Source organism: Sceloporus undulatus, chromosome 6, assembly GCF_019175285.1.
Source record: "Sceloporus undulatus isolate JIND9_A2432 ecotype Alabama chromosome 6, SceUnd_v1.1, whole genome shotgun sequence".
NCBI classification, from domain to species: Eukaryota; Metazoa; Chordata; class Lepidosauria; order Squamata; family Phrynosomatidae; genus Sceloporus; species Sceloporus undulatus.
This window is the reverse complement of record NC_056527.1, coordinates 102,887,505-102,899,850: the sequence shown is the minus strand read 5'-3', so window position 1 is coordinate 102,899,850 and position 12,346 is coordinate 102,887,505. Positions and strand designations below refer to the sequence as shown.

The 12,346-nt window shown below is 43.8% G+C and overlaps 1 protein-coding gene across 2 annotated transcripts in view; it reads left to right on the top strand.

Annotated features, from left to right (window-relative positions):
- The window catches only part of PAQR4 (progestin and adipoQ receptor family member 4), a 30,249-nt gene that overhangs the window by 14,241 nt on the left and 3,662 nt on the right, over nucleotides 1-12,346 (top strand). Inside the window, exon 2 of one of the 2 annotated variants that reach the window (XM_042475379.1) lies at nucleotides 9,922-10,140. The exons of the other annotated variant lie outside the window; for it this stretch is intronic. Coding sequence (XP_042331313.1) covers nucleotides 9,922-10,140 — 219 coding nt within the window. The remainder of the gene's footprint in view (nucleotides 1-9,921; nucleotides 10,141-12,346) is intronic. 2 annotated transcript variants of the gene reach the window in all.

Below are 12,346 nucleotides of genomic sequence, written 5' to 3'. Positions count from 1 at the left end.
TTTTTGTTTTTCACTCATTTTTCACTGAGTGTGTGTGTGTGTGTAAAACCAGAACAAAATCTCCAAAATAGGTTTAAAGTCATAAGAGATCTTCCTGGTGAAATTAAATAATCACAGCCTAAAAATGAATAAAGTAGGTCAACAGTAGCTAAGAGAAGATCAATATTAATTGCAGCTCAAGGCTCAAGAGAATAAGACAGACTTAACTTGCTGCCTAGTAAAATCATGGTGCCAGAGAATGTGCTGGAGAAAGGAGTTTTCATTGGTGGGATAGCAGGTTTCCACCATAGAGGAGGTCTTATCACTGGTGAACACCTGCTTAACCTCTGAAGTTGGGGGAGTCCAAAGGATCAGCTCTGTAGTGCCTTTCTGGACGGAGCTGAAGATTGATCAAGTCCAGCATTCTGTCTCTGATCCTGAAAAGCTCAGGAAAGAAGCTTCATGCTGGAAAGAGATGGGCATTGTCTCCCATTTGACATTGTTATCTCACAATCAGTTATAAACATCTCTTGACTAGAGAAAGTCCATTACAGTATTATGTCTGAAAAGACTCAGATTTTCTCCCTTGATCTTTTATTTTTTAAATACCATTTCAGCCTTTACTGCATCTCGTGTGGTCATTACCCAGAAAGAAATATACAGTCAATCCTCCGTAGCCACAAATTTTTTTACTCACAGATTCAAGCATCCATGGTTTGAAAATATTAAAAATATATGTAAATGCAAAAAAAGCAAACTTTGATTTTGCCATTTTACATAAGGAAAACCATTTTACTATGCCACTGTATTTAATGGGACTTGAGCATCCACAGATTTTGGTGTCCATGAGGGTCCTGGAACCAAACCCTAGCAGATACCAATGGCCCACTATACCCTCAACTGGGTCATCTTTGGCCAGGTGACCACCCAAAACTCTTTCTTTGGCTCTGTAGTGTCACACAGGGGAGCATTAAGAGGGGAGAATGGTCTGTCCTGATCTTGCCTTTCAATGCTCTGTATTAAGTACCTTTCCTCCCGTTGCCCCCCCCCCCCCCCCCCATGGGCCATCCTCCCACTTTCTATTCATCCTCCTAGAACTGTTTTTTATTTAGCTCCTTCCAGACGGCTAATGATGTGATCCTATTATAGGCTCAGCTCTTTCTTCTCTCTTTCTTTTCCTCCTTCTCTAACCCCTCCCTCTCTCCCTGGTTCATCTTGTTGGGGGGGGCAACGTCATGGGAGGCTCCCCTGCCCCTAGGAAGCAGGGCAGATCTTGTCCTAGATATCCTGAAATAGCAGCTCCGGATGTAAGTGGCTTACTTTTTAGCAGCTGATGGTAAAGGTGGCAAAGGGAAGTTGGACTGAATTTGTGCAGTTGGTGGACCTTGGATGTTTAAACAAGGAAGCATGAATTTGCATTTGTGCATACATCGGAGCTTGGGAAAAGTTGCTCTCTTGGATTACAGCTCCCACAATCCCTCAGCCAGCATGGTGGCTGGGTGGTTCTGGGAGCTGCAGTGTTGGACTATTAATTTGGAGACCAGGGTTCGATTCCCAGCTCAGCCATGCAACCCACTGAGTGACCTTGGACCTCAGCCTCAGAGGAAGGCAATAGCAAACCTCCTAACAAGGTTTGCCAAGAAAACCCTGTGCTAGGGTTGCCTTAGGGTCACTATGGCCTGTTACAGACAGCCAAAATAAAGCTGCTTCGAGTCACAATGATGTTTCAATGATGCATACTCCTAAGAGTCCAGAGCCACACCAAAGCCACGCTCCAGTCTGGAGTGTGGCTTTGGTGCGACTTCTGGACTCTTAGGACGCAGCATCATTGAAACACCGTCTCCACTGTGACTCGAAGCAGCTTTATTTTGGCTGTCTGTAACAGGCCTATAAGTCAGAAATGACTTGAAGGCACACAGCAACAGTCCAGTAAAGTAGTTTCTCCGAGGTGTGACTCCTTGCTTCCACAACTGCTTCCTTCCTTTGACTGCTGATGATCTAGATTTCAAAAGTGGTGGTCAATCTGATGAGTTTCAGTATGAATTTAAAGAAGCGTGACCTCTATTTAAATGAGAATGTTTAGCACTTTGGCACTTTACAATTCAGACTAAAACTCCAAAGTAGATTTACTGCCCTACTGACTTGGGAATTGCCCCTGCAACACATGTGTTGTGTGCTTGGGGCAGGGACCTGTGACTTTGTCCACTGATTGGGTTATAATTAATTGATAACCATATAAGGAAAAAAATGTTTTTCCATTTCTTGTAAAATTTGCTGATGTGCATTGATTTGCTGATGCTGGTGTTCTGAGAACTATGGTTAGGTGTAATACAAGATGTGAGATGACCGTCTCTCAAGAGTGGTCTCTCGTGGGTCTGATGGGAGAAAAGCAATCATCCCAGGCTGCTAGCTCTTTTTGTTGTTGTTGTGTCCCTTCAAGTTGTTTCCAACTTATGGCAACTCTAAGGCGAACCTATCATGGAGTTTTCTGAGTCTGAAACTGTGTGACTTGCCCAAAGTCACCCAGCAGGTTTCCATGGCTGGGTGGGTAGTCGGACCCAAGCCTCCACAAGGGTCATAGTCAGATGCTCAAACCACTACACTACACTGGCTCTGTCTGTATGTGGTATTTTCCCTGCCTGCCTGAGATTTCTGGCTCAGAGCACAAACTCATGACTGTTTAATGTTACACTGTCCTGACACTTCCGGGTCGGATATCTGATCCACTACACGTCCCAGGAGAGGAGGGCAAGGCTGGGATTGTGCTTGTGTGACAGGCCCATAAGCAGAAAACTGAGAACAGGAAAGGCAGGCGAGGAGAATAACGTCTCTCTTTCTCTTTTTCTTTCTGAATGAGGACAACAAGAATGGCATTGAAGGCCTCTGGTCAGCTGCTGTTTCTTTAGGCCTGGAGACAGAAGAACAGTGGGATATGTGATGTCCTATCCTTCAGCTCACTAAGCTTGCCTCCCTGCAGGGAAATAACCTCGCTGTCTCCTGTTCTTTTAAATGTGTGGCACAAGTATGTCCTGGGAAACTGACACAACTACTGACCCTCAGAAAAAAGGTCCTGGGGCTGGGTGGGCAGGCTGCCAGACCCTGCTAGCAGGTTCCTACAGTGCCAGCGGTGATGGTGGGGAGTTGGACATGCTCTGAGCCAGAAATCTCAGGGAAGCAGGGAAAATGTTACATGTAGATAGAGCCAGCGCGGTGTAGTGATATGAGCACCTGACTATGACCCTTGGAGACTTGGGTTTGGTTCCCTGCTCAGGCATGGAATTCCAGGTCACACACACTCAGCCCCAGAAAACCCCACGAAAATCCCATTATGGCCTTAGGGCTGCCATAAGTCTGCCTCACATCTCGTATTATCCTTAACCGTGGTTCTCAGAGCTTCATCATCAGCAAATCGATGAAGGTCTGCAGATTTTCTGAGAAATGGGCCAATCCTCTCTTCTACTGTTATCACTTAATTATAACTCAGTCTGTGGATATAGTACTTTACAAAGACACAGGCCCCTGCCCCAAACACATTACACATCTGTTGTGGTGGCAGTTCCCAGGTCACTAGGACAGGATGGCAGGTGTCTGTATATTTTTCAGCGTTTGAAAAAATTACTGCTTTGGATTAGCGCTCCCAGAATCCCTCAGCCATCATGGCCACTGGGAGACAGAGTTCTCAAAGGTAACTTTTTCAAGCTCTGGGGTTTTTTTAATCTAAATGTTGTACCAAGGATATCTGCAGCTCTGTCAACTGCATTAAATGAATCTGCAGGTGTCACACATTATTTTATTCCTGCCACTCACAGGGCAGTGAAAATTTCTACACAGTAGCTGCTATGAGCTTGATTTTTTTTTTCCTTTTTCTTTTTTGTGTCATGGGAAGTAGCAACATTAGGACAAAACACACTTACATGCATACATACATTGTATTTTACAGAGATACAATAAAAGTGTTTGTGATAGAATATCACAAGAGCCCCATCCTTCCTTTAGCTTATTAGCTGAGTTCTGAAACACATTTCCTTACCACACTTAAAATACAAAGAGCAAAGAGAATGTTGTTAAGGTAAAACACAGGGTACAAATCCTGGCCAGTGCCCTGCTAATTGTTAATGAGGGCAGTGAGGCAACTGAAATCCTCTCCCAAATTCTGACGTCACGCATGCCCTGCAGACTCTCAGGTCTATGCACAGTATATCTATCCCTGGGTGTGTTTACATTGCAGATATAATGCAGCTTGATACCACTTTGGCATGACTCAGCGCTATGGAATTCTGGGATTTGTAGTTCTGTGAGCTACCTAGCCTTCTCTATCAGAGAGCTCTGGTGCCCCACCAAACTACAGATCCCAGAATTCCATCATGCTGAGCCATGGAAGTTAAAGTGGTGTCAGACTGCTTTATTTCTACCGTGGGCAGCAGCCTGTCTCCTGCCCTCTTTTCCTCTTCTAGCATTCCTTACCATAGGCTATTCTGGTTAGGATTGATGGGACTTGCAACTCAAGAGCCTTTAGAGGGCTGTATGATCCCATCCGTCCTGTAAATCCTCGGGAAACACTATGTGGAATTTTCTGCTCAGAACAACTTTGTGAATTAGCGTTATCAATAACCATGGAAGAATTATCAGGCGGTCTGGCATGACATCAACAAACATTTTTAATACAATGTAAGCAATTAAAAGGTTAATATATAATGTGTTTGGATAGAGCTAAACTTAAACAAAACATTTCTGCTGCTTGGTTGACAGTGCTGATATTTCCCTCCGCATTGGTTTGTATGGTGGTGATAGCAGTCCATCAAGATCTAGAGGACTGAAGTTGATCCGCCTGCCATGCATCGCCTTCATAATCTTAGGGACTAGAAACTTGCTTAGAAAAGGAAGGCTGTGGTTCTTTATATTCCGATTTCTGTACTGAAAACCCTGATCTACAGCCTAGTTTAAGGATCCACATGACTTCAGCAATTATCCTCCTAAGCCTGTTAGTATTTCCATTTATCCCTTTACAGTGTACAGAACTAAGTACTTTATAATCTTGTATTCTGCTTCTGCCTCCTTCCCAAGTTTGTCATCCTCTTGGTCTTAGATGCTCTCTTTCCTTCTCAAGGCTGGAAACGAGTTTCCCCACTGGCTAACAGAATGGTAATGGGAGGAGAGCAGACACAGCTTATCTTTTAGCTGGTATCCAACATATTTTCTTATGAGGTTTTTAAAAAACACCCTCTCTGTGGAGCCTAGGGCACCAAGTTGCTGCGTGGCGTCTTTAAAGGGATTGGCTGCATTTTGAAGGCATTTGCAGCTGTACATCTGGTGCTTGGGGTCCACAATCCTTACTGTCAGCAAAATGCACAGTTGCACTTTATTTGCTGACACGGCTTCCCCGTTGTCCTTGGCACTATCATCCCATCAGGTGAGGTTCCTGGGAATCGGCAGAGGTTGGGGTGGAAAAAACATTCTCATGTCTAGAGAGATCTTGTAGTACCTTTGAGACTGAAAGAAAGAACTTGACAGCATGAGCTTTCATAGACTTGAGCCTGCTTCCTCAGATTGCCAAATGCATCTGAGGAAGTAGACTTAAGTCTACGAAAGCTCATGCTGCCAACTAATTTATTTCAGTTAAGTCTCAAAGGTGCTAACAAGCTCTCTCTACAAACTGATTCTACAGACTGACATGGCTATATCTTTGAATTCTACCCTTAGGTCTGTTTCAAAGCAGCAGTCTTTAGGCATCATGGTTTGGTTAAGACAACGGTTGTCTGCTTTCACCCTATAAGGTTGCAGGATTAGGGAACCTTTGGCCCTCTGAATGTTTTGGACTACAGCTTCCATAATCCTTTTCCAGACATGGAGTAGATCTGATGGGGCTGGAGGGCAGAAGTTCACCTCCTTTCTTGTAGGTGCTGTTCCTTAGCCCTGCAAGCCCAGGTTGTTGTGTTTCAGGCCCCACAGACTCCTCAGACTGGGGCATGAGGTCAAAAGCCATTCTTGACTATTATTTAAGGGAGGCCATGGAAGTCCTGGAGATCTACCACTGGTGAGTATATACTAGCCATCTCCAACCCAGTGCCCCACAAAGGTGTTGGACTTCAAATCCCATAATTGCAATTAGGAGATGCTAGATGGCCTGAACCTGATGGACAAATTGTCTTACTTAATGAAAGGAGATTCCTAGTTTCCAAAGCAGAGCTTGGAAAAGTTACTTTACTGCACTACAGTTTCCTAAATCCCCCAGACAGCCATGCAGCATGAATAGGGTCCCATCAGCACGAATGGGGAATGCTGGTGCAGACCGTCTTAAGCTAGATGGACCAATCATAGCTTAATAGAAGGCGGCCATTGGCCATGCTGGATGGAGGATTTGGGAAGTTGTAGCCATGAAATGTAATGTTTCTAAGCTTAAGTAAATAACGTAAAAATCCTTTATTTCCTGGAGTACCCACATGGCCAGAAGGAGCAGGCCAACCTACATGAATTTCCCTCCAGAACCATCTGAACTGAGAACAGCCACATCTTGACAAATTACAGGCTTGGGACTAACATCATTTTAACCAACCCCCCACCCCCGTATGATTTTTAACATCTTTGCCAGATGAAGAAGCCAGTGAAGCTTCAAAAGCTTGCAACAGATTTGTTTTGCATTTGGCTGGTCCAATAAAAGCATCATTATTTGGTGGATTTTGGATGTTATTGTACATTTCCAAGCTCTGTTTTTAATGATGGATTAAGGCTGCATGTTCTGTATTTTGGTCCTAGGAATGGAATTGTTTTCCAGGGAGACTCTACAGTTGAAGATAGCCATTGTAGCATGGTGGTTGGAGTGTTGTACTAGGACTCTGGGAGACCAGGATTCAGATCTCCCCCACTCAGCCATGCAAGCCCACTGGGTGACCTTGGGCAAGTCACACTCTCTCTCCTTAGACGAAAGCAATGGCAAACATCCTCTGAATAAATCTTGCCAAGAAAACCCTAGGATAAGGTCGCCATTTTTACTGTACACCTCTATGATCATTGTGGAATAGCGGTCTATAAATAAAACGTATTATTATTATTATAAGTCAGTTAACTTGAAGTCACATAACAATAACAACAATTTTGGTTAAAGGAGCCCTGTTGGTGCATTGATTAAATACCTATACTGCAGCCACTCACTCACAGACTGCAAGGTTGTGACTTCAATACCAGCCAAGGGCTCAAGCTCAACTCAGGCTTGCATCCTTCTGAGCTCATTAAAATGAATACCCATCTTGTTGGGGGCAATTAGCTTACACATTGTAAACCACTTCAGGAGTGCTTAAGTGCACTGATAAGCAGTATAGAAATGTACTTGGTGTTGCTATAAAGGTGTAAATCATCTTCAAGGGGAATAAATGGCAATCCTAGAATACAGCTAGGGGATCCTGGTTGTTACAGTCCTGCCAAAAGTAACTCTTCACAGTTCTGCCATAACACAGTAATGGGCAGCTTACTGTTTGCTTCCCCACCTATTTTCTTCACTTAGTAAAACTCGTGTTTTTAATGTGCCAGGCAGAACTTGTCCTGCCCAGAATAAATGTTATAATTGAGCTGGTTAATGATGCTGGTTGGGGCTTCACCAACTGCATTTTTATGTGTTGTGAAGCTATTAAAGATGCAGGAGCCCTGCCTTGGGGATGGGTGAGAATGCCAGCACCCTTTCTTGGTGATAAGAGTGGCTCCGGAGTCCTTCTTGAGCTTTGAGTAAGGTGAAAGTCCTCCTGGGTTGGGCTGCTGACTCAGTTCCCCCCAGAGTCTCTTCTGTTTCTCTCTCTGCCTCTCTCAAAGAGAATTTCTGGCCTCTTAACAAACTCCAAGGGGGGTGTTTATCACATTTATAATTGAGATTTGGCTTCAGGCTGCTTCAATTAGCACAGTAATTGGGCTCAGGGAGACCTGATCTGTTTGTGTAAGGCTATAACCTCGGAAGTGAACGGAAGAGGCTGAAAAAAGGGGCCTGCCAGACTGAACAGGGATAGAAGGGTGGCAGAGGGTTCATCTGCACAGTAGAAATAATACAGTTTGACATCACCTGAACTGCCATGGCTCCTGCAGATCCTACAAAATCCTGGGGTTTCTAGTTTTGTGAGACACCAGTGCTCTTTGGCAGAAAAGGGTAAAGACCTTGTAAAACCACAAATCCCAAGATTTCATGGAATGGAACTACAGCGCTTAAAGTGGTATCAAATGGCATTATTTCTGCAGTGTAAATGTACCCAGAGTGGCTAGTTCTTGGAGAGGAAGAAATCTGGTGCATGTATTCCTGCAACAGGAGCATTTACTATGCTGGCTACACAATAATGGCATTTATTTGTTTCAATAGTGGGCAACCTCTTCAACAAAGTGTGCATCTACAGTGTACAAATAACGCAGTTTGACACCACTTTAGCTGTCATAGCTCCATTGTACAGAATCCTGGCATTTGTAGTTTTGAGAGACACTAGCACTCTTTTTATGGAGAAGGCTTAAAAAACATTGTAAAACAACAAAACCTAGGATTCTATAGGATGGAGCTATCCTTAAAGTGGTGTCAAATGGCATTCTTTCTACAGCGTAGATGCACCTGCAGTGGCTAGTTTTAAGAAAAGAAATCTGGTTCATGTATTCCTGCCACTTTTGCCATGACTGCTTGCCATTCTAACTTGCTTAGTTATAGAAATACTTTGGGCTACAACTATCATCATCTGAGTGAGGAAACCTCTGACCTTCAAGATTATATTAGACTAGAGCTGCCATCATCCCACAGCATTGGCAGTACTGGCTGGGATCGATGGGATTGGCCTGGTACAGTAGTCCTCAGAAATACGTTCCCCCAATTGCTTCTCTGTCACAGGACCACAGAAGTTTCCAAAGTACAGTGGGCCCACTGCATTCACTGGGATTAGAGGTGCAGGATCCCATGAAAGCGAGGGAGATTTTAAAAAACACTTTTTTTGAGACAACATCTCTCTAGGAATCTCTAGGTCCTCCAGTTGGCAGATGCCCAGAGAAATGTTTTCCTTAGGAATCTCTGTCTGCTATTGTCTTCTATATTGTTATTTTGTGGAGGCATGTGTGAGAGTGTCTGTGTGGATGGTGACGTCTTCCTGATTAACAAATAAACCTAATTTGAACCTTGCACTCTGGAGATCTATGTTTCAGAGCTGGTATCCATAGGCTAGAGCCCTGCTTTGATTTGTCCAAACCCCTTTGCTGTTCTCAGCTGAGCTACTAATATTTCCGCAATGAATGTTGGTAGTGCGTGCCCTCCCGGGACCCTGGCATTTTGGATAACAGCACCCAAGCTGGAATACTCAAAATGGAGACATGGACTAGGATGGCTCCAATCTGTTCATTGAGAAACTGCTTCATTGGCAGAAGAGAACATATAGTTCCAGTGGTGTGAGGGGACAGAAAAGTTTTAGAAGGGAAGTCAATGGGCAGCAGCAGCAAGAGATGATACTGATGGACAATCTCTTAAGTGCAAGTGGAGGTACTTTATCTAATTCTTCCTAGTACTAAAAAGACATTAAAGCAATCCTGGAGCACCTTTGGAAATTGAGAAAAAGAAATTAATAGAATAAGCTTTCGTGGATTCTAGACCACTTCATCAGATGCAAGGTTGCATTTGATGAAGTGACCAGAGTCCACAAAACCTTTGAGAGGTGCTACAGGATTCTTTTACATCTTTTAATGCTCAAAAAAGACTACCAAGACTATGATTTTGAATCTTGTTAGAATTGAGTAGAAGGCTGCACTGAAAAGCCACTTGTGAATGTCTTTTACCTTGAAAATTCTGTAATGAGTAAAATGTGTGGAAGATAAACTTTTAGGTTGACACAAAACATAGGAAGAATTGGGTAGACTGCAAGCAAAGGGAGGTTCAGTGCCATCCCTATTTAGAGACAGAATATTAGGCCAAATCTAGTCTTTTTCTTTCTTTTTTTCCAGGCATACCTCTACTTGGGTGTCTTATTGTGCTGCCATTGACCATTCCATGGACCCGACTCACAGTGTCATGGCTGGGAATTGTGCACTACCTGGCGTGTATCTTTCCACAGTTGGGCAGCGTGCTCTACCACCTCTTCATGAACCATGAGGGAGGTCCTACCGTCTACCATATCTTGCTTACCCTTGATATGTGTGGGATATGCATGGTCAACACCTTGGGTGAGTTTAAGGCTCAGAGTAGCATATGAGTTCTACATGTGGAACAATGCTATGCTGATCCATTTACTACCACCACCCCTGCATCTTCCATAGAACTGCTGAATCCACTCTATGTCTGGTGAAAGTGGCATCTAGCTATGTTCCTATAGCAAGACACAAAACAATTACACTCATCTCTCCATATTTGCAGATTTGATTATTCACAGATTTGATTAATATGTTCTATCTAGGAATATCTACGTCCTCCAGTGCAACTTTATGGTCAACTTTAACTGAAAGTTGCACTGAAAGCCCTAGAGATTCCTAGAAAGAATACTCTACTAGGCATATGTAGCTCCTTCAGCGCAGTTCTGTGGTCAGTGTCTGTTGGACATTGACCACAGAGTTGCACTGAAGGACCTAGAGATTCCTAGAGAGGTGTCCTCTCAGGTAAAAACATAAGTGTTTTTGTTATTTGTGGTTTTTCCATAATCACAGGGGTCTTGTGCCCCTAACCGTAGCGAATATGGAGGGACAAATGTACATTATTTGCCGAGATCTGCTGCGCTTCTTCACTGGTTTCAGCATCTAATGTCATCATTTAACATCCAGCTACAGAGACATAGCCAGACACTTGTATGATCCCTCTCCAGCTCACCATCATTCATGGAATGGGCATGTAGGGCTTCAGAAGCTCTGTGGTAGGTCCAGTGGGGAGCTTTGGTCATAGACATATGCAGGCAAAACAGACATAACATTAATTTACCCCTGCATATGACACCAACAGGTTGCCAGACTGCCAGGGAATACCAAGTGCTACAGGCTCTATTCAGAGGAAGGCAATGGCAAGCCTCCTCTGAATAAATGTTGCCAAGAATATTCTATGATGTGGCTGCTATACTTTGAAGTCAGCTGGAAAGCACTCAAAACAACAAAGACAACACAGATGTAATAGCAGAACCCAAGTTCCAACCTATCATGAACCTGGGTGGTAGGGAATGGAGGACATACAAAAGGAAGCACCCTTTCATATGGTGCATTAAATGATGTAGTGCTAGATGTAATGACTGCCACTTGGGATACCTTGAAAAGGCTACATGATAGTCCTATATTTTCTCTAGTATCAGAGCAGTATGCTTGTTAATCCCTCTTGGGTGAGAAAAGTGGGGGGGGGAGTGAGAAGCTATTATTGTGTTAATGACTTCTTTATGGGCTACCTATAGCCATCTGGTTAGCCACTGTGGGAACATTAGGTAGGCCTTCTCTTCTCATGTTCTTAAAAGTTCTATAATTGAAGCCATATAGGAAGCTACCTTATGTGCCAAGTCACCCCACTGGTACACCAAGTTCAATACGGTCCTCTAATTGGCAGCAATTCTGTAGTCTTGAGCACAAGTCTTCTCCATCACCTTCCTCCTTTTAACGGGGAGATGCCACTAACTGAACTCAGGGGCTTCTGCCTGTAATATGCTTTGCTGTAAGCACAATTGGCATGAAATAGAGATTTAAGTTGGGTGGAATCTAAAGTTGGAAAGTTTTGGAGTTTTTAGGGTATAGGGGCCAAGTTTGGTAAGGTAGCAGGTAGTGAAAGGCCAGTTGATTTGGTGGCAGTGGTAGGCCCCTGATTAAAAGAATGAGGGCCAGACATAGAATTAAGGGAACGTGGGGAATCTTGAGAAAAAAGTAGTTTGTTCTGAGACAGCATGGAGGACAGCAAAAAATATCAGCTGTGATTCTGTATCTCCTACTTAGCTGTGTCACTACTACAATTACGTAGCTAAGTAGTCTCTCCTGGCCTGACCCCACTCCATCCACACTTGCCAGGCAGTAGCCATCACAAGCAGGAGGGTCTGTTCCCATCTGTTGGGAAGCAGCTGACTGAGATTTACACTCCTGTAATCAAGCTCCATTGTGACAGGCAAAAGCAGGGTCTCTCTCACAAATCCCCCTCCCAATTGCTTGTATGAGGGGGTTGGGGTTGGGAATGTTGGTCAGTTGCTTCCTGATCAACAGGGGAACACATCCTTGTGACTGCTGCCTGGTACATTTTCATGGATCTTACATATTCCCTAAACTAGTGGATATGCAGGTATCATGACTATGAACCAGTTATGAATGTATAACTCTAAGTTACTCATTCCATCCAACTTGTGAGTGCTAGAAATTGGCCACAAGAGCTCCAATTACTAGTTTTGTCCTTGAACATCCTAAATGATTGACTCTATCT